The 22,996-nt window shown below is 41.3% G+C and overlaps 1 protein-coding gene across 1 annotated transcript in view; it reads left to right on the forward strand.

The window, feature by feature from the left end:
• The window catches only part of LOC130281748 (gamma-aminobutyric acid receptor subunit pi-like), a 153,635-nt gene extending 144,104 nt beyond the window's left edge, over positions 1–9,531 (forward strand). The window contains exon 10 of the mRNA XM_056529334.1: positions 8,963–9,531. Within this exon, the coding sequence (XP_056385309.1) occupies positions 8,963–9,229 (267 nt within the window). The 3' untranslated portion in view covers positions 9,230–9,531. The remainder of the gene's footprint in view (positions 1–8,962) is intronic.
• Positions 9,532–22,996: the final 13,465 nt, after the last annotated feature.

Consider the following 22,996-nt stretch of genomic DNA (forward strand, 5'->3'; position numbering starts at 1 on the left):
ACTGAATAATAACACCCCAACTGTGTACCCCAGTCAGTATCAATGTTCCCACTAAAGGCCCAATAGCCCAATCTGTGCCCCCCCCCCCCCACACACACACACTTCCCACAGTAATAATACTCCAACTGTGCCCCGTACTCATTTAAAACTTCATAACTGTGCTACCCACTACACAATGATGCCACAACTGTCGGGGCATTGTGACCAAATGAAAAAAACACATCTAATACTCACCTAGCGCTGGTCCCACAGCATACAGTGCTGCTCTGTGTCTCTTCAAGCCTGCAAACTATGAGAGATGGCCAGTGCTGAGACCTTATATCAGTGGCTGCAGGCCTGAAGTGTCCTGTAGTTTATAAAAGTGAACAATGGACTAAAGAAAGGAAAGCTCCCTGCTCTGCTGTTGTATTCAACTGCATCTCTGCCCAGAGATTCAGACCCCTGGTGCTAGTGACACCAGGGAATTCCTCTGATTTTTCCAGGAAACATGAATACATTTATATTTTGGAATAACCCTGTGTGCCTTTATGTTTTGCCTCCTGAGGACTCAGGTAGATATGGTCATGTGACCCTACCTGTGCTGGTCCTTTTTAACACCTCCTGCATACATCTGTGGCTGGCAATCATTAGTCTACATATTGTCTTATTTTTTTCTATTCCCCCTTTGCTGTTTAAAGTAAATTACTAATATTCTTACTGCCCCAAAATTGTGTTTGTTCTCCTCTTCACTGGAACTGAAGTCACTGACTCTTGCTCCTTCATTGATGTCCCATATACCAATTTGGGAATCTCTACTCATAGCCCATAAACTAGGACCTCATTGGAGAAGGGATAGTCAGTGATGTCACAGGTCATGTGATGCATGGCTGAAGTGGAGAACTGGTGCATTTTCAGAGCAGTATGAAAATGACTAATTTGCTGTGGACAGTGAGGGGAGAAATAGGTAAAAAATGGACAACCCTTCTAAATCTATGTAGAACATTGATGGAGCCAAGGGCGTATTTGAGGTGTCCACACAATTGCAGGTTGACCAATATTGGTCTAAAGCAAAGGCCCCAACATGTGATCCACAGGTGGCTAAAGCATATTTAGTGTTGTAGTTTTGCAACAGCTAAAAAAAATAAAATAAAAAAAAAGCAGGATGGAGACCATTGCTGGCCCTCTGCCTATAGTGGATACTGTTAAAAAGAACTTGAATGGATAACATATTCTGAACCTTTTTCTTTATGGAGGACAGAATGTGTCCCATCAACATGCCCCAATTAAGCAGTTCTGTAGAATATCTCATTAAACATCAAATCTGACCGATCTGGCACCAAGCGCACCTAGCAGACTTCACAGTAAAGCTTTGTACTCTTGCTACTATCATACCTTCTTAATGACTGCCCTGCTCATGTCTTCTAGGCACAGTCCTTGGATATATTTATAAGGAGAATAAAACCCCATCTGTTCATCACAGTGTGAAGTGCCATTAAGCGCTTTAGAACCTCTGTACACTTTTACTACAATTAGCAAACATAGCGTTCATTACTTAAAAGCCAGGTCCGTGTAGGCTCTGGGCTGTAAGAAACATTTCTGGCAAAACTGGTACAATGTGCCAGGTCGAGTACAGGGCTTCAATGGGTTGTGCATGACATATTCTTTCTGCTCAGGCCATACACTAGGCAAGACACAGAGTCAGTTTTTCTTGAAGTATTCTGTTAAAGTGAATCTGTTATACAAAATGTTTATTATTCACTGTAACTAAGTCTCAAATAGTGACTGTCATTAAAACAAACTTTGCATAGATCAATAGTACAATGCAATTAAGAAAGTTTGTAATATATCTTATGAGATAAAATGCTTCTTTCTCTTGTTATCAAACCTACTTCCTCTTCCTTCCTTAAATTCCTCTCTGAAAATCAGCTAAGTCTTGTCCTGCAATGGAAGTCTTTTGCTTGAGGGAAGGGACAGAGCTCCACCTACCAGCTCTTAGGGAACTGCAAATTAAAGATATAGCCTGCAGAGCAAAAATCTGATGGAAACAGCAGTGATATAAGGGGCAAAAATAGTGCTGCTCGTCATGTCAAACACATGGCATCTACAGGTCACCTGAAATGACAGGTACATTTTAACTAAGGGGATACAAATGATACCTGTGAATCGTGTGGGCAAGAATTTATTCCACAGAACAATGCATTTTTATGTCCTGTTGAACAGTCAGAGAGGCGTGGCCTATGGTCTACTGTGCCCCAGGGCTGCAGCACCTCTGTGCTGTAATTCTCCACCCTCCTTCCCATGTACAGACAGGATGAGCTCTTCTTACCTTTGTGAAGTCCTGCGCCTGCGCTGCCTAAAATGAGTGAGAGATCAAAGCCTGTATCTCTGGGTAAGGGCCTGTCTATAAACGGGCAGTGAGGTCAGAAATGTACAGCACAAAGTTGGTGCAGCTCTGGGGCACAGAAGAGCATAGGACATGCCTCTTTGATTGTTCACTGGGCCCTAAAAATGCATTTTTCTGCAGAATAAACACTTTCCCACAGGAGTCACATGTACCATATGCATCCTTTTTACAGAAGACAATGTTAGGTCCATATTCATAGTTTTTTTTTTTAATCAACTGTTGCCAGATTTGTAAATTATTTCTATTAAAAAATCTTAATCCTTCCAGTTCTTATTAGCTGCTGAATACTACAGAGGAAATTATTTTCTTTTTTGAACACAGAGCTCTCTGCTGACATCATGACCACAGTGCTCTCTGCTGACACCTCTGTCCATTTTAGCAACTGAGTAGGATAAAATCTCCATATAAAACATATGCTGCTCTGGACAGTTTCTAAAATGGACAGAGATGTCAGCAGAGAGCACTGTGGTCGTGATGTAAGCAGAGAGCTCTGTGTTCAAAAAAGAAAATAATTTTCTCTGTAGTATTCAGCAGCTAATAAGTACTGGAAGGATTAAGATTTTTTAATAGAAAACATTTACAAATTTGTTTAACTTTCTGGCATCAGTTGATTTAAAAAAAAAAAAAAAGTTTTCCACCGGAGTACCCCTTTAACCTCTTCAGGACCCATGACGTATGCATACGTCATCACACCCTGGGTCTTAAGGACCCATGACGTATGCATACGTCATGTCTTTTACTGGTCTCCGCCGCTCACCCGGCGGAGATCGGAAGCGGATCCCTGCTGAAATCCTTCAGCAGGGATCCAGGGCAAACGCCGAGGGGGGCCATGTAGGCCCCCCATGTCGGCGATCGCTGCAAATCGCAAGGGAAATCGCCCTTGCAATCTGCGGCGATACCGGGCTGATCGGGTCTCTGGGACCCGACCGCCCGGTAATTTTGCATGATCCCGGCTGTCACAGACAGCCAGGACCATGCTAAAGCATAGGAGCGAGGTGGCAAGCCTGCCACCTCCTCCGATCCCCTGCGATTCTTCGGTTAGTTAACCGACCAATCGCAGGGGGGGCGGTTACTTCCTCCCGTCCTGCCCGGCCCCTGGAAGTCCGGAGAGGACGGGAGGAAGACCGGAGGACGCGGCAGGGGACGGGGGAGTGCTGGGGACCGGCCCCGGTACTTACGTCGTCCCTGAAGACCCGGATCCCGGCGAGGAAGATGGCGGCGGCAGGTGAGTAGATCTTCAGCCGCGGTCGGGCCCTTTACAGCAATGCACGTCGCCGTAAAGTGACGTGCATTGCTGTATTGGGACCCTATATACTACAACTCCCAGCATGCCCAGACAGCCCTTGGCATCTGGGCATGCTGGGAGTTGCAGTTTTGCAACATCTGGAGGTCCACAGTTTGGAGACCACTGTGCCCTTCCAGATGTTGCAAAACTACACGCATGCCCTTACTGTCCAGGCATGCTGGGAGTTGTAGTTCTGTAAGATCTGGCCCTTCAGATGTTGCAGAACTACAACTCCCAGCATGCCTGGACAGTTTTGGCATACTTGGAGTTGTAGTTTTGCAACATCTGGAAGGGCACAGATTGGGAACCACTGTATTAGTGGTCTGCAAACTGTAGTCCTCCAGATGTTGCAAACTACAACTCCAAGCATGCTGGGAGTTGTAGTTCGGCAACATCTGGCTCTAAAGATGTTGCCGAACTACTACTCCCAGCATGCCTGAGAATGTTTGGGAGTTGTGGTTTTGCAACAACAGGAGGCACACTGGTTGGGAAATATTGTCTGTTTCCTAACTCAGTGTTTCCCAACCCGTGTGCCTCCAGCTGTTCCAAAACTATAACTACCAGCATGCACTGATAGACTGTGCATGCTGGGAGTTGTAGTTTTGCAACAGCTGGAGGTCCCCCCTTGTGAATGTACAGGGTACATTCACATGGGCAGGGGGCTTACAGTGAGTATCAGGCTGCAAGTTTGCGATGCAGCAAATTTTGCGCGGCAGCTCAAACTCGCAGCGGGAAAATCGCTGTAACCCCCCCCTGCCTGTGCGACTGTACCCTAAAAACACTACACTACACTAACACAAAATAAAATAAAAAGTAAAAAACACTACATATACACATACCCCTACACAGCCCCACTCCCTTCCCCAATAAAAATGAAAAACGTCTGGTACGCCGCTGTTTTCAAAATGGAGCCTCCAGCTGTTGCAAAACAACAACTCCCAGTATTGCCGGACAGCCGTTGACTGTCCAAGCATGCTGGGAGTTTTGCAACAGCTGGAGGCACCCTGTTTGGGAATCACTGGCGTAGAATACCCCTATGTCCACTCCTATGCAAATCCCTAATTCAGGCCTCAAATGCGCATGGCGCTCTCACTTCGGAGCCCTGTCGTATTTCAAGGCAACAGTTTAGGGTCACATATGGGGTATCGCCGTACTCGGGAGAAATTGCCTTACAAATTTTGGGGGGCTTTTTCTCCTTTCACCCCTTAAGAAAAGGTGAAGTTGGGGTCTACAACAGCATGTTAGTGTAAAAAAATAAATTTTTTACACTAACATGCTGGTGTTGCCCTATACTTTTCATTTTGACAAGAGGTAAAAGGGAAAAAAGCCCCCCAAAATTTGTAATGCAACTTCTCCCGACTACGGAGATACCCCATATGTGGGCGCAAAGTGCTCTGGGGGCGTACAACAAGGCTCAGAAGGGAGAGTGCACCATGTACATTTGAGGTGATTTGCACAGGGGTGGCTGATTGTTACAGCGGTTTTGACAAACGCAAAAAAAAATAAAACACATGTGACCCCATTTTGGAAACTACACCCCTCACGGAATGTAATGGGGGTGCAGTGAGACTTTACACCCCACTGGTGTCTGACAGATCTTTGGAACAGTGGGCTGCGCAAATTAAAAATTTTGTACAGCCCACTGTTCCAAAGATCTGACAGACACCAGTTGGGGGGTAAATGCTCACTGTACCCCTTGTTACGTTCCTCAAGGGGTCTAGTTTCCAAAATGGTATACCATGTGGGGGTTATTTTGCTGTTCTGGCACCATTGGGGCTTCCTTAATGCGACAAGCCCCCCGAGCAAAATTTGCTCTCAAAAAGCCAAATATGACTCCTTCTCTTCTGAGCATTGTAGTTCGCCCGTAGTGCGCTTCAGGTCAACTTATGGGGTACCTCCATACTCGGAAGAGATGGGGTTACAAATTTTGGGGGCTTTTTTCTGCTATTAACCCTTGCGAAAATGTGAAATTTGGGGGGGAAACACACATTTTAGTGAATTTTTTTTTTCTTCACGTATGCAAAAGTCGTGAAACCCCTGTGGGGTATTAAGGCTCACTTTATTCCTTGTTACGTTCCTCAAGGGGTCTAGTTTCCAAAATGGTATGGCATGTGGGTATTTTTTTGCTGTCCTGGCACCATAGGTGCTTCCTAAATGCGACATGCCCCCGAGCAAAATTTGCTCTCAAAAAGCCAAATATGACTCCTTCTCTTCTGAGCATTGTAGTTCGCCCATAGTGCACTTCATGTCAACTTATGGGGTACCTCCATACTCAGAAGAGATGGGTTACAAATTTTTGGGAGTATTTTCGGCTATTAACCCTTGCAAAAATGTGAAATTTGGGGGATAACACACATTTTATTGGAATTTTTTTAAAATTATTTTACATATGCAAAAGTCGTGAAACACCTGTGGGGTATTAAGGCTCACTTTATTCCTTGTTACGTTCCTCATGGGGTATATTTTCCAAAATGGTATGCCATGTGTTTTTTTTTCCTGTTCTGGCACCATAGGGGCTTCCTAAATGCAACATGCCCCCCAAAAACCATTTCAGAAAAACGTGCGCTCCAAAATCCCCTTGTCGCTCCTTCCCTTCTGAGCCCTCTACTGTGCCCGCCGAACACTTTACATAGACATATGAGGTATGTGCTTACTCGAGAGAAATTGGGTTACAAATATAAGTATACATTTTCTCCTTTTACCCCTTGTAAAAATTCAAAAAGTGGGTCTACAAGAACATGCGAGTGTAAAAAATGAAGATTGTGAATTTTCTCCTTCACTTTGCTGCTATTAATGTGAAACACCTAAAGGGTTAAAATGCTGACTGAATGTCATTTTGAATACTTTAGGGGGTGCAGTTTTCATAATTGGGTCATTTGTGGGGTATTTCTAAGATGAAGACCCTTCAAATCCACTTCAAACCTGAACTGGTCCACGAAAAATTGTGATTTTGGAAATTTTGTGAAAAATTGGAAAATTGCTGCTGAACTTTGAAGCCCTCTGATGTCTTCCAAAAGTAAAAACTCGTCAATTTTATGATGCAAATATAAAGTAGACATATTGTATATGTGAATAAAATAAAATAATATTTGGAATATCCATTTTCATTACAAGCAGAGAGCTTCAAAGTTAGAAAAATGCAAAATTTTCAAATTTTTCATCAAATTTTGGGATTTTTCACCAAGAAAGGATGCAAGTTACCAAAAAATTTTACCACTATGTTAAAGTAGAATATGTCATGAAAAAACAATCTCGGAATCAGAATGATAACTAAAAGCATTCCAGAGTTATTACTGTTTAAAATGACAGTGGTCAGATGTGCAAAAAAGGGCCGGGTCCTAAGGTGTAAAATGGCTGGGTCCTTAAGGGGTTAAAGATGACTTGTGGCTTCTCCTGATGTAGTAAATACTTTCTCATGAAATGTCAATTCCCATAACTCTGTGTTGTGCTGTTTCTCTGTTATTCTTGTTAACATGTGACTAAATGGCCTACTGGGTGTTCCCAGTTGGGGGCATGTCCCTTCACTGTCTAACAATATCAGCTTTGATTGGATAGTCTCAGACAGTGTAGGGACCCCCCCCCCAAATTGCTAACACCCAGTTTAGTTTGCTATTTAGGCATACAAGAATAACAGAGAGACGTTATAGCACAAAGCTGTAAGACATTTTATTTGACAGAATTATGATTTCATGGGGAATACAAATGTATACTAAGACAAGTCTTAGAAAAGTTTTTCTTTAGCATAAGTTTTGTCATTTACGGTATACAGAGCTAAGCGACAAAAAAGAACAACAAATAAACAAAAGGAAAAAAACTAAAGAAAAAAAAAACTTAGAACATGATTTTTCCTGTCACTGTTAAGTTTGAGCTAATATGCCACTAAGCTGCAAAGAACTAAGTTTCCACCCTACTGCCCATTAGGTTCATTTTATGCTTCTCTCACTTTCAATAGGTGTTATAATCTTAATTAATATAGCCAGGAATAGGAGTAAAGATCGGCTTCTTACTGGGATGGGATGTTCTTTATTGTCTTATTCTTTAGATATTTCTTATGCCAATTTCACACTGAAATATTTCTGCCTTATGGTTCTTGAAAGGACATTTTATAGCTATAACTTTAAAAAAAGAAAAATAACAGTATACAGTAAATGAGTAATAAAAAATAAAATAAAATTGCAGGTTAATTGAACAGTTAAGGATTTTCTATGTTTATGTATAAATATTAAGTTTTGTATTCACACAATAATCTTTGTATATACACTGATCCCTATGGATGACATACATTTAGTCTCTTATAGCATTACTGGTAGGTTCCATTGTGTTAGGATGCTATTGCTTTCTGACACTAATAACAGCACAAACTAGGTGCGTCTAAATGACCACTAGGTGCGTCTCTTCACTCCTTCACTCCGACTCGTTGTAGGAGACAGGCTTCATTATAAGTCTATGGAGTTTCAAGAAATCTTTAGCCAGAAAAATGCCTTTAAAAGTGGTTCTTCATCAAATGAAACAAACTGTGTATGGTGTCAAAATGTACAATAAAGCAACTAATAAAATGTTGTAGTGCACAGTAGTCTGTTCTTTCCATCCTCCCCACTTGCCTGTTTACTCAGGACTAGACCAATGACATCAGGAGGGGGCTCATATTTCTGCTTATTAGATTTTAAAGTGGTTATCCAGGAAAAAACTTTTTTTTATATATCAACTGGCTCCAGAAAGTTAAACAGATTTGTAAATTACTTCTATTAAAAAATCTTAATCCTTTCAGTACTTTTGAGCTTCTGAAGCTAAGGTTGTTCTTTTCTGTCTAAGTGCTCTCTGATGACACGTGTCTCGGGAACCACCCAGTTTAGAAGAAGTTTGCTATGGGGATTTGCTTCTAAACTGGGCGCTTCCCGAGACACGTGTCATCAGAGAGAACTTAGACAGAAAAGAACAACCTTAACTTCAGAAGCTCATCAGTACTGAAAGGATTAAGATTTTTTAATAGAAGTCATTTACAAATCTGTTTAACTTTCTGGAGCCAGTTGATATATAAAAAAAAGTTTTTTCCTGGATAACCCATTTAAGGCAGCAGGAAGCCTTTCTCAGTCAGTGGGTTCCATCAGAACAGTCTCCTTGCTGTTTTATCTGAGAAAGGCTTCCTGCTGCCTTAAAAAACAAACAGTGAGCAGTAATATGAGCTCCTCCTCTCATCACATCAATGGTCTAGTCCTGAGCAGACAGGAAAACCCCTTTAGTATTAATACTTCCAATGTTACTTATAACGTGTAATATATCCATTTTACTAACAGGATCTTGAAGAAGATGATGATATTGACATGAATGGGACCATTAATGCCATTTCCAGTGGAGAAAACAATCAAACTGAAATCGATACCTGTAAAAAAAAGAAGAGTCGAGATGGCCGAGTTGTCAAATGCGGGAAAGGATTCCATTGTCATTCATATTGCTTCCAGGTTGAGAATCCACATCACATAGACAACTACTCTAGAGTCTCTTTTCCATTGTGCTTTATTATAGTAAATGTAATTTACTGGGTGTATTATTTGTATTTTTAAAGCACTGCGGTAGAATACTCTTATTTGGGCCAAAAAAAAAAAGCTAATGAAATGCTATGTAAATGGAATGAAAGGAATATTTATTTTTTTGTCATACTGTACAAATCGAAAAAAGTGGAGTAATTTTTGTATCGGTGTGAGGTGTGGTTAAAATGGTTTCCCATATTGGAAAGTGGTATCATATCGGTAGGATATGCCGTAACTTTCTGATGGGTATGTATCCCTGCAGAAAAATGCTATGAGCCCAGCTGTGCAGGGGACTGTGTATGTCGTTTTATTTACTTGAATGGGTCTGTGTTGTAGTTTTCTGCATATTATACTGTATAACCTAGCATATGCAATCACTTTTTGATATGGAAATACCCTTAATGGCTCCTTTACACTGTAGAAATTAATTTGGGCGCCACCAAAACCATTGGTGATAGGACCAAGGGGTACTCCGGTGGAAAACATATTTTTTTAAATGAACTGGTGCCAGAAAGTTAAACAGATTTGTAAATTACTTCTATTTAAAAATCTTAATGCTTTCAGTACTTATTAGCAGCTGTATGCTACAGAGGAAATTCTTTTCTATTTTAATTTCTTTCTTGTCTTGCCCACAGTGCTCTCTGTTGACACCTGATGCCCGTATCAGGAACTGTCCATAGCAGGATAGGTTTGTTATGGGGATTTTCTCCTGCTCTGGACAGTTCCTGATACGGGCATCAGGTGTCAACAGAGAGCACTGTGGACAAGACAAAAAAGAAATTCAAAAAGAAAAGAATTTCCTCTGTGGCATACAGCTGCTAATAAGTACTGGAAGGGTAAAGATTTTTTAATAGAAGTAATTTACAAATCTGCTTAACTTTCTGGCACCAGTTGATAAAAAAAAAAAATGTTTTCCACCAGAGTATGCCTTTAAGTTCATACGTTCATACATGTGTATTTTGCTGAAGCTATTTTGTTGCAGGTTATTTGCTGTACATTTTGTCACTGATTTGCCAGCAGAAAATATGCTGTAGAAAATCAGTAGGAAAATACGCACATGTGAAGTTCACACTGCGTACATTCCACCCACTTGCTTGTTTTCCATGGAATTCAGCTGCTCTCTTCCGACTTTGGAATTGCCACAGTGAAATTCCGCTGGCGGAAAGTACATCTGTTCAAAGAATGAACATTATCATTCTTTGGACGGAATTTTGACAGTACTGCATTGCTGTCTATAGGGACAGCAACGTCCGCAAGGTCCTAGCACTGAAGTATTTGGCGACGCCCACGACATTTTGCTGGTGGACTTTCACTGGCTGAATGTCTGTAGTGTGGACGAGTCCTAAATGGTCATGACTTTCTTGTACAGTCAAATAAGCCATTCCATAGGTAAGAAGGAATACAAAACTACAACTGTGCGAATGGGTAAACAAAATAAGGCAATACATATGTTACTGTACAAATTTATATACATATCAGTATACTAATATATTTAATATGTTTATATAAGCTCGGGAGATCATCAGCAGGTAACATTACAGTCACTTGTTACTTATCTTTATAGTCAGAGTGCACTGTATAAATGATATGGTCACTACACAATCGTGTCAGTCCCACCGGTGAAGAGTTAGTGTACAGAGATTCACTATCAAAAAGTTCCATCACTAAAATTACTATTATTTTTTTTAAAGGTACAATCACATTGATGCGAAATAATAAACGTGCCATATAACCTTCCTTAGGCAGGACAGACCTCATTGATGGCTACTTCAAATTATTTAATCTATTTTGATCCCAAATCTATTTATAATAATTAGAGATGAGCGAATTTTAGAAAAATGTGATTCGTCCGATTTCGCTATTAAAAACAATTATTTCTGGGCTACGGAGAGCCTCAATAGGGGTGTAGAACACTTTGCCTTGTCGTAACACGCATAGGGAGTGTGCTGTGTTAGTGAAATAATACTGTTATTCAGTATGAAATGCAGATTGCAGGCATCGCTATTAAAATCACTGCCACAGAGCATCTGGATGTGGCAGCAGGGAGGCCACATGGCGTCAAAATTGAAGAGATTGAAAAGCTTCATTTTTGTCATTTTAATTTAATTTAATTTGAATTTATTTTAATTTTTTGAGTACCTATTCTGGTGAGCATCGAGATGGTGGTCTGCCGCGAGGCGAGCTACTACTTGTTCCAGCCCCTGCCTCTCAGCGCCCCCGACTGTCTTACTCTGTGTGGAGCTGCAAATGTTTCATTTAATCAGTTATGGTTCATTGTTATCGCTCCAACCTGTTTCATTGGATTCTTGTGGTAATTCCAGAGGTAATATATGACAATGACTAGAGAGGAATGAAAAATTTGATTTGTCCGATTTGATTCGCTCATCTCTATTGAGGACCCATTGGAGTAATTCCAGCTCCAATAATGTAAAATTTGCTGCAGTATATAAGCTGCTGCAGCAAAAAGCTCGTACTTGTATCTTAAAATCGAGCTGGCGATCCGCCGCAAGGCCAGCTACTGCCTGTCCCAGCCCCTGCCTCTCAGTGCACCCCCATGCTCATGACTGAGTGTCCACTTCAAAAGGGAGGGACTGCAGCCCCAGCAACTTGGACAGGAGAAAATTCATCTTTTGTGCCGTTGGATAAGTGGGCGCATAAAGCCAGAAGTGGCTGCAGTGAAAAAGCTCATACTTGTATCTTAAAATCGAGCTGGCGGTCCTCCGTTGGGCAAGCTACCCCCTGTTCCTGCCCCTGCCTCTCAGCGCCCCCCTCCCTGACTGTGAAAGTGCGAATGTTTCATTTAATCAGTTATGGTTCATTGTTATCGCTCCAATCTGTTTGTTTGGATTCTAGTGGCAATTCCACAGGTAATATATGACGTTGAGGACCATAGGACCTTAGTCTTGAAAAGATTACATTGATTTTTTTTTATTTATATTTAAGATTTTGATTAGATTCCCACGTTTAATGTCCCGGGTGCTCGAAGCGTTTACTTTGAAATAATACTGTATGACCACAAAACGCAATATAACAAGGTGTCACATGGCAGCACAATGACAGAGCCGAGAGGTGGCAGCAGCCCAACGAGACCAAAGGACCTCACAATAGAAAAGATTAAAGATATATTAGAAAATTTTAATTGAAGATTTTAAATAGATAAAAAAAAAATTTTAATCTAAGGTGCCAACAGCATAAGGAGACCATATGGTGGCACAATGACACAGCCTGGAGGTGGCAGCAGCATGAGGAGACCATAATATGGCAGAATGACACAGCCTGGAATTGGCAGCAGCAAGAGGAGACCATATAGTGGCAGAATGACCCAGTCTGGAGGTGGCAACAGCCTGTCGAGACCATAGGGCCTCATGGAGGACCTCCAGCTCGCCTAACGGAGGACCGCCAGCTCGATTTTAAGATGCAAAGGATTAAAGATATTTTGGAAATTTTTTATTGAAGATTTAAAATAGATTAAGATTAAGTTTCATTTAATGTGCCAGCAGCATGAGGAGACCACATGGCCACAGTGTGTCTGGGTCCTCTGTCTCGTCTTCCTCATCACCTGTAGCTCCACAGCCTGCTCCTGCTCCTCCTCTCCTGTCAGATGACTATAAAAACCACCCATTTTGCAAAACCTTGTCTGTGCTCCACTGTCCCCCTTCCCCTCCTCCTCCAGTTCAGCCCCACAGGGCTCATGTGGCCTCGAGATGTAGGCGCCACATCTCCAGTGCCCTGACCAGCCATCGTTTCCAACATGAATATGAAGCAGTGGAATGATGTCATTCATCCCGTAATCCTGGCGACTGACTAATAATGTGGCTTCCTCAAAGGGCCTGAGCAAATGGCAGGTGTCATGTATGAGCTCCAACTGGTTGACATTGAAGTTACACAGGGGAGTCCCCCTATCCGCTTGGATAATCAAGAACGCGGTGATGGCTTTTCTCTGTTCGCATAGTCGTTCCAACATATGGAGGGTGGAATTCCAATGTGTGGAAACTTCACAAATCAGACTATGTTGGGGGATGCCGTTCGGACGCTGCAGCTCAAGAAGGGTGTGCTTTGCGGTGTACGAGTGGCTGAAGTGCATGCAAAGTTTCCTTCCCATTGTTAGGATGTCTTGCAGATGGGGGTAACACTTCAGGAATCGTTGACAACCAGATTGAACATGTGTGCCATGCAGGGCGCATGGCTCAGGCTTCCTTGAAGCAGCGCAGACAAGATGTTCTTCCCGTTGTCGGTTACCATGGTTCCCATTTCCAGTTTTCGTGGAGTAAGCCATGACTCCGTTCACCAAGGCAAACCATGTGAAGAACAGTGGGACACCGCCGTGCCCTGCACACATGGTATGCTGGAGGGTATTTTTAATAAAATTATTAATAAAAATTAATTAAAATTATTTATTATTTAAAATTTTTATGTAATGTGCCAGCAGCATGAGGAGACCACATGGCGTCACACACAATGACACAGCCTGGAGGTGGCAGGAGCATAAGGAGACCATATAGTGGCATAATGACAGAGCCTGGAGGTGGCATCAGCAAGAGGAGACCATAGGGCCTCACAATTGAAAAGATTAAAGATATATTTTCAAATTTATATTGAAGATTTAAATAGATTACCATAAAATATTTTAGGCAATGTCCCAGCAGCATGAGGAGACCACATGGCGGCACAATGACAAAGCCTGGAGGTGGCAACAGCTTGACGAGACCAAAATAGGGCAGAATGACTAAGCTGGAGGTGGCAGCAGCAAGAGGAGACCATATGGTGACAGAATGACACAGCTTGGAGGTGGCAGCAGCCTGAGCAGACCTAAGGGCCTCACAATTGAAAAGATTAAAGATATTTTTTTAAATTGCATGTGCCCATGTTCATATCCTCTGGATACTTGATGAACAACTGCCACTTGATGAAAAAATCAGCAGAGTAGCTGATTTTCCCCCCAACAGTCTGCACTGAGTGTCTGCTACTGCCGCCGATTCCAGGGACCCCTGTTTCACTACCTCCCGGGCAGGTAGGCTGCTGCGAAGCAGGTGGTCTACTCCGGGCACGTTTGACTCCAAATTTCACACTACTGCCAACATGCTGACTCCCAACCATGCTACCACCTTGCTGGCTCAACTGCTGCCTCACGGGCAACCTGCCATCCTCTTTTCCTGATGATGATGAAGCCCCTTCTGCACCTGGCTCCCAAGTGCGATCGGCTTCATCATCATCATCGAGTTGTATCAACACGTCACTGATGTCCTCCTCAGGTTCCTCAACAGTGTGTGCTTCAGGAAACTGAACACTCCCAAAACCACCTCCCACGCTACTCTCCTCATGACTACTTGCCCGCCTAGCGAAGGAAGTGGGGAATGTCTCCTCCACTTCTTGGCTGGACATGAGCATTCAGACTGTCCTCTAATAGATCGCCCTTACTAAAAAGTGGAGCTGAACCCACAGCACAGCATACTTCTATGGGGGAGGGAACAGCATAGGACAGAGGCAATTGGAGGATAGGGACTTCTCCCGGGCCATGCCAACTGATGATTGTGTCTGAGGAACTTGGGGTGTCAGATGTCACTTGTGATGAAGTGGATGACTGAGTTAACCAGTCAATGACAGCAGATGGGTAGCTGGTCGAGACACGACAGCTAGCTGATACCAGGAGCTCAGGCCTCTCACAGCGACTCCTGCTTCCACTCTCCCCTAATCTGCTGCGACCTCTGCCTGTGCCTGATGAATTTATGCCTCTGCCACTCCTTTGTGGACGTCTTGGCACTTCTCTGCCTGACATACTTAGTGCGTATATGAGGGGAGTACAATAGGCTCCACTACGCTTAAAACAGTATTTTTCTAGAATACCAGCAGGTGTGTACTTTTGCCTGGCCTTTCACAGTACCTAGGCCCTTGAGACTTTAACAGGAACAAAATGGTACACCACTTAGATGTACGCACAGGTTACACTTAATAGAGGACAAGACTCTTTTAGTGCTCTGCTCACCCTAACTGGCTGGTTACTATTAGCGTTTCAGTTGTTGTACACACCAGTGCTGCAGCACACAGTCGCTGTGTACTACCCCCAAAATTGCACTCTCTCTCACTCCCTTCCCTGTCAGTGCTTTTAGGCTGGATTTGGGCTTGAGTTGAATCGCTGCTGTAATACACCCGAAACTGCACTTTCTCTCTCAATCTCTCTCCCTTCCCTATCAGTGCTTCTAGGCTGGATTTGGGCTTGAGGTGAATCGCTGCTGTAAAAAAGCTTTTCTGTGCAACACACTGCTCTCTGTCCCTCTCTCTCTCTGCAATAGAATGCTGATGTGAGTGGCCGCAAGATGGCTGCCGATTATATAGGGCTGTGACATCACAGGGGCAGCTGGCTGCTGATAGGCTGCATGCTGCATGTGATTCAGGGTCATCCGGCCGACCCTTGTTCCCACCTTCCCAGGATTCCTTGCCCCATGTCCTCACATGTGGATCTGCCATTTTAGATGCCCTGGAGCCTGGACCACACTAAATGGAGTTTAATGAAGTGATTTGCGCGATCGAATTGCGGCGATATTCACATTGGTTGCGAATCACATTTTTCCTGGAACTCGGAACAAATTCGGATTCATCAGATTCCATTAGCTCATCTAATAATACATCAGTCAACTGGTCATCCACTGTCCATATTGGCCAGTTTTAAATATGACTTTTTTCTTGCAATTTTACCTGTTATGTCACCATCCTGGAGCCATCTTTCCTTTGTTGCAGATGACATTGGCCTCTACGCTTATTAAAGGGGTTGTCCTTTCTAGTGCATATAAACATCATAGAAAGGGGTCTACCACTTAGGACTTCTCTCTGTAATTAAGGTGGTATATACTACATGGCTGCACCATTATGTAAATGTGTACCATATTATACTATGTTAAACTAAACTGCCCTGGTAAAAACATCTGAGTGTTAAAGGTTTAACAAGGTTGATTGTTGAAGGGGTTCAAAGGAAAATCAAGACCCAAGGGATCTCAGTGGTATTTTCAAATCAGACCAATATCTCTCTCTCTCTCTCTCTCTCTCTCTCTCTCTCTCTCTCTCTCTCTCTCTCTCTCTCTCTCTCAGACCTTAGTTCAGACCACAGTAGACATAGTTCATTGTAATAAAGAATGCTACTGTATATAAATAAATAAGAAATATTTTTTAGTTTATACATAAACTGTAGAGATTTAAGTAACTTTATAAATGCATTATAGTTCACATTTCTTCAGGCTTTAGGGTTAAAATTTCCCTGCACTCCCTACTGGCATAATTTCTATTTAGAACATGCTCTAGTAATGTGCATTCAGAAATAAATAAATAGTATACCCAAGAGGTAGTGCATTATATTGTGTTATAGGTGCTTAGTTATTGCTCACAGTCAACAAGGAGTCTTATAGTCCAATAGGAAGCAAACAGAATTCTAGTAGTGGACTATATTACAGGCTGTAACTAAGATTCAATATATTTTATGTGATTTATGTGATGATTGATAGGATTCAGATTATTCGGCAGATTGGATGGGCCAAAGGGTTCTTATCTGCCGACACATTCTATGTTTCTATGTGTAAAACCACACTTTTTGTGTGAAGTCTCAAAGTGCAGAAGTATGTTAGTGGGAACCACCAGGAAGGAGATTTATCAAGCTCCATAGTAGATTTTTTTTTGCTTAAAAAAGTTGCATGTACTTGCGCACGTGCGGCTTTTCTATACATGCTGCGACTTTTTGATTTTTGCTTATTCCAAAGCACATTTCTGAAATCTGCTCACGTAGTAGTTTATTAAAAAAAAAAAATGTACTTTGCAGTGGTCATGTATTTATAAAATGTGATAGTTGCTATTTATGAAGAAAAAAAGTTGCATCTCCATTTAAAAGTTGCATATGTATTCCAGGTCCAACCTGGCTTACTGAAAGTGCATACGTCCGCAGAAAAGGACATTAACATCCACTTTAACAACTGTTCTTGTTCTGCATTATGAAACAAAGCTACTATATTAATTTTAATGTTAATTATAGAAAAAATTCATTATATAACTAATAACTCTATTAATTTTAAGGTTGAAAATACACACTGCACACCTTGTTAATTTTAGGACACGTACATGCTGGCGTACCCACAACATTTTAAAATTAATATTGTGTGAAAATAGAATAAGGCACAAAATTATTGTGTAAGAATTTTTACAGACTACGTAAATAACCCATATGTGGCACAAAAATGTTTTTTTTCTGCTTAAAAAAATGCTTTTGTAAATGGATTTCCCGGGTTTTGCTTACGTGTGATTTATTTATCAAGGTTGTGTGACTACAGTGACCCCCAAGCTACGATGGCCGCGACATACGATAATTTTAACATGCGATGGCATCTCAGAGGCCATTGCATGTTGAAGGCAGCATCAACATACGATGCTTTTGTATGTCGGGGCCATCACATAAACGGCTATCCGGCAGCGCTGACTGCTTCAGCTACTGCCGGATAGCCAATTACGGTGCCCCGTGTGCTCCGGTGATGGTCTCCTACCTGTCCTCGGGGCTCCGTAGCATCCTCTTCGGGATCCCCTCCATCCCCGGCACTCTCCATCGTCGTCATCATGTCTCCGCGCACGCCGTCCCCTCATGCGATAGGAGCGGCATGCGTAGTGACGTGATGACGGTGACATGAGAGCGACGATCCCGGGCAGCAGAGACGTTCCGGAGCAGCGGGGACATCACGGGGACGCGGCGACAGCGATGGAGCGCAACATTCAGGGCAGCGGTCACGAGCGGTGACGGTCCGGAGCGGCAGGGACAGGGAGTACAACTTTCTATTCTTTACATTGCACGGATCCCTCAACATACGATGGTTTCAACAAAAAATGGTTCATTTGGAACGGATTACCATCGTATGTTAAGGGACCACTGTATTTGATAAATATAGCACATGTAAGCAAAAGTAAGTTAAAAAAAATTGTCATATAAAAGCCATACATTTGAAAAGAATGATATATCTCCTTCCAGATTTTTTTTTCGCCTATAAACAAGTTGATCAGGACACTATGTGGTGGTGGCTCCATTTTACAGATTATCTTTAATTTGACACATACAGTATGACATATCTGAGTTATATGTTAGAAAATAAATATGTAATTAAAAGTATTATAAGATGTAAGGCGTCAAATAGGTCCCTGGCTTCTGATTAGCAGGGTTTCCATGACTGTATTCCCCACCTTTACCACAAAGAACTCTCAACAGCAGAACTGGCCCATCACTTTCCTACCCTCAGTGCTGATTTATTCTATTTCTCAGTGGGGGTAGCAGAGATCAGATCTTTAAAGGGGTGATCCGGAGAAAAACTTTTTTTTTTAAATCAGCTGGTGCCAGAAAGTTAAAAAGATTTGTAAATTACTTCAATAAAAAAATCGTAATCCTTCCAGTACTTATTAGCTGCTAAATACTACAGAGAAAATTATTTTCTTTTTGGAACACAGAGCTCTCTGCTGACATCACAAGCACAGTGCTCTCTGCTGACATCTCTGTCCATTTTAGGAACTGTCCAGCGCAAAAGAGGTTTGCTATAGGGATTTTCTCCTACTCTGGACAGTTCTTAAAATGGACAGCTATGTCAGCAGAGAGCACTGTGCTCGTGATGTCAGCAGAGAGCTCGGTGTTCCAAAAATAAAATCATTTTTCTCTGTAGTCTTCAGAAGCTGATAAGTACTGGAAGGATTAAGGTTTTTTAATAGAAGTAATTTACAAATCTGTTCAACTTTCTGGCACCAGTTGATTTAAAAAAAAAAGAAAAAAAAGTTTTCCACCGAAGTACCCCTTTGATTATCTAATTACTGTGACCCCTTCAATCTTAGAAAAAAGTCTTGACAGAGGTCCAACACATGGCTTTTTTGGTCCCACTGAAACTTTGTCCTGTTGGTCAACTGTGGATACAGATATTGGTCTTTCAGCCATCAGGCATTGGTAGCATATCTTAGCGAAATGCTACTATTTTGGGACTACCCCATTTACGTTACACTGGAATTATATATAGCATTTACATTTTTTACTCATAGATACAAACCTGTGCTTATAAAAAATAAGTGAACTGAGGAAGACAGGAATCTACATATGGGGCTCTTAGTGAGCGGCATTAGGTAATATTTACGTCACTGTGAATAGGCACTGAGCTTCCAAGAATGCTATTGTTCTTATAATTTATGTAACATTAATGTAATATAAATGCTATGAAAACCATCCTATAATGTTATTATAATAAATGTATGTTGTATTCATAGCTACTAGTACTAGTATATCTACAATCTACATCTAATAGCAGCAGGATGATGTATAGACATACAGGGTTCGGAAATACAATTATGAAAACACAATATCTGGAGTAGTTGCCCATAGCAGCCTGTCAAGTTCCTTTAAAAAAAAAAGAAATTAAAAATTTGGAAACATTTAAACTTCACAGTTTTCCATGGACTACTGCTCCACTTACTTTAGTTTATACTTCAAGGGGTATTCCAGGAAAACCTTTTTTTGATATATATATATATATATATATATATATATATATATATATATATATATATCAACTGGCTCCAGAAAGTTAAACAGATTTGTAAATTACTTCTATTAAAAAATCTTAATCCTTCCAGTAGTTATCAGCTGCTGAAGTTGAGTTGTTCTTTTCTGTCTGACAACAGTGCTCTCTGCTGATAAATCTGCTTGTCTCAGGAATTGTCTGAAGCATTGGAGGTTTGCTATGGAGATTTTCTACTACTCTGGACAGTTCCTGAGACAAGCAGAGGTGTCAGCAGAGAGCACTGGGGTCAGACAGAAAAGAACAACTCAACTTCAGCAGCTGATAACTACTGGAAGGATTAAGATTTTTAATAGAAGTAATTTACAAATCTGTGTAACTTTCTGGAGTCAGTTGATATATATATATAAAAAAGTTTTTTTTTCCCTGGAATATCCCTTTAAAGCCTCTATATTTTGTCTAAGACAAATACATGATATTGTATTGAATAGAATTGCTGTTGAAGTAATAAAAATACAGACATATTTTAATTATTATTATTCAAAAATCTTCAATAAAAATATAATTCATCATGACAAAGAATAAACGTAGTGGCACTCACCAAATTCGTTGCTTTATAGGTTACTTTTATTCCATAAGAAAGTGCAATGACATGGACGGCATCTGATCCAGCCGGACCGGGACGCCGTTGCGTTCGCTTGCTGGGTTACAATTGTTTCACGCTTGCACGCTTCAACAGACCCTCCCTCTCACCGCAGGGTCTGTTGAAGCGCGCAAGCATGAAACAATTGTAATCCAGCAAGCGAACGCACTGGCGTCCCGGTCGGGCTGGATCAGATGCCGTCCATGTCATTGCACTTTCTTATGGAATAAAAGTAACCTATAAAGCAACGAATCTGGTGAGTGCCACTACGTTTATTCTTTGTCATGATGAATTTTGGACAGTCTGCTTTTCTAAGTAGTTGAGCACCTCCATTTACAGTTCCCCCTGCGAAGTGCTTTCCACCCTGACAGAGAGAGATAGAGCAGTGCCGATCAGCTGTTTCTACCTACCAGGACTTGTGTATAAAAAATATAATGCTAAAAAAAAATACAGAAATAAGCATGCATTGATATTAAAGTGAATTTCCATAATTTTTCCAATGAATATTTGTAGCGATTGGTTGGAAGTCCTTTTTTTAAATAAAGTTGGGTGCCTTCAGTCACCAATAGGGGGAGTTAATAGCTTACTGTATACAAAAGTGGTTCACCCAAGATTAAAAGTTATCCTTAGGATATAGTATAACTAGCTGATCTGTGGGGGTCCAACCACTGGGACCTCCACTGAACACAAGAATGGAGGTCAAATGTCCTCCGAATGAGTGAAACGGCTGTGCACATGCCCGGCCACTGTTTTATTTATTGTCTATGAAACTTCTGTACTCAAGCAAAGTTTGTGCTTGGCAATGTTTGAAAGCCCCATAGAGAGTAACTGAGGTGGTAGCCAAGGTCGCTCCATTCACTCAGGGGACATTTGTTCTCCATTCTAGTGGAGGTCCCAGTGGTTTAATAGTGGATGACATCTTTAAAGGGGTTATCCAGGAAAAAAAACAACTTTTTTTTTATATATCAACTGGCTCCAGAAAGTTAAACAGATTTGTAAATTACCTCTATTAAAAAATCTTAATCCTTTCAGTACTTATGAGCTGCTGAAGTTGAGTTGTTCTTTTCTGTCTAAGTGCTCTCTGATGACACGTGTCTCGAGAACTGTCCAGCGTAGAAGCAAATCCCCATAGCAAACCTATTCTACTCTGGACAGTTCCTGAGATAAGCAGAGATGTCAGCAGAGAGCACTGTTGCCAGACAGAAAAGAACAACTCAACTTCAGCAGCTGATAATTATTGGAAGGATTAATATTTTTTTTAATAGAAGTCATTTACAAATCTGTTTAACTTTCTGGAGCCAGTTGATAAAAAAAAAAAAAAAAAGTTTTTTCCTGGAATACCCCTTTAAGTTTTTTCCAACCAGTTGTTTGCTGTTGCAAAACTACAAATCCCAGCATACCCGGACATGCTTCGGCTGAGAGTTGCAGTTTTGCAGCAGCTGGGGGCATCCTGGTTGGGAAACACTGCTGTAGCCTGACAACAAACTACATGCCTGCACTCCATAGGCAAACTATACACACCCCAAAGTTTGTTACCTGGCTCCAGGGGCACCCATGAGGAATCTGAGATTCCGTCTCCCATCCTGTTCTCTTTTTAATGCCATTGGATACATAATATTAGAGAATTGCATATAGATACAATACATTAACCTATTTGCTTTACATATATCTACATTGTCTACTTACTGTATCATCCATATTGCTATGATAAAACTTTTTTCTGGGATGCAGTATAATAAGGATGTATCCATATTTATTTATATTTATATTTTATGTCTATTTAGCCAATATTGCACTGTCTAGATTTTGTTTTTCTAATAAAGAGTTAATTATCCATTCTAAAAGTATGGACTCCTCATTTTTTACACTATTATTTCATACAGAAAAGATGTTGGGGGGGGGGGGGGAGGGTTACTAAAATGTTCTAATTCTTAGACAATGCAAACTTGACAGACTTCAAAGTGATTTTATATCAGAATTAACACAGTGGCTCAGGCTGATGGCTTTAGTTTACAACAACTATTAGTTGGCTTTTGGGGTAAAGGTAACACACCAAAATGTTGGTGCTCATTGACTGTCTGACAGGAGATGAAGTGACACGAGCTTTTCTAGCCCTGTTGAAACATTGTTCTATCGATCAACAAGGGTCAGAGATCAGGTGTACATCTATCACACACTGGAGGCTCTGTACACTGCCATTTGAACAAACTTTGGATAGATCAATAGTACAAACACATATAAGAAGCTTTGTAATATATACTTCTTTCTCCTGTTATCAAACTTTTTCCCTCACCCCCACTGATTACATTTTCCAATCTGAAAATCGGCTCAGCTTTGTTCTGTATCTACAAGACAAGGAATACAAGTCTATGGAAGGGGAGGGGGAGAAGGGAGCTCTGTCGACCAGCTTTGGGAGAACTCTGCAAATTAGAGATGAGTCCTGCAGAGCAGAAATATGCTGAAAAATACAATATACATGTACACACACATGGACGCTTATCCTAAAAAGTTACCGTAACTAAAATGACAGATATGTTATAAAGATCTGCTACATCTTTACATTGGAAATTAGTATAAATGTTTTTTCTCTATCGGCTCCATTGGGGGACACAGACCATGGGTGTATGCTGCTGTCTCTAGGAG

Source organism: Hyla sarda, chromosome 7, assembly GCF_029499605.1.
Source record: "Hyla sarda isolate aHylSar1 chromosome 7, aHylSar1.hap1, whole genome shotgun sequence".
In the NCBI taxonomy this organism is placed as follows: Eukaryota; Metazoa; Chordata; class Amphibia; order Anura; family Hylidae; genus Hyla; species Hyla sarda.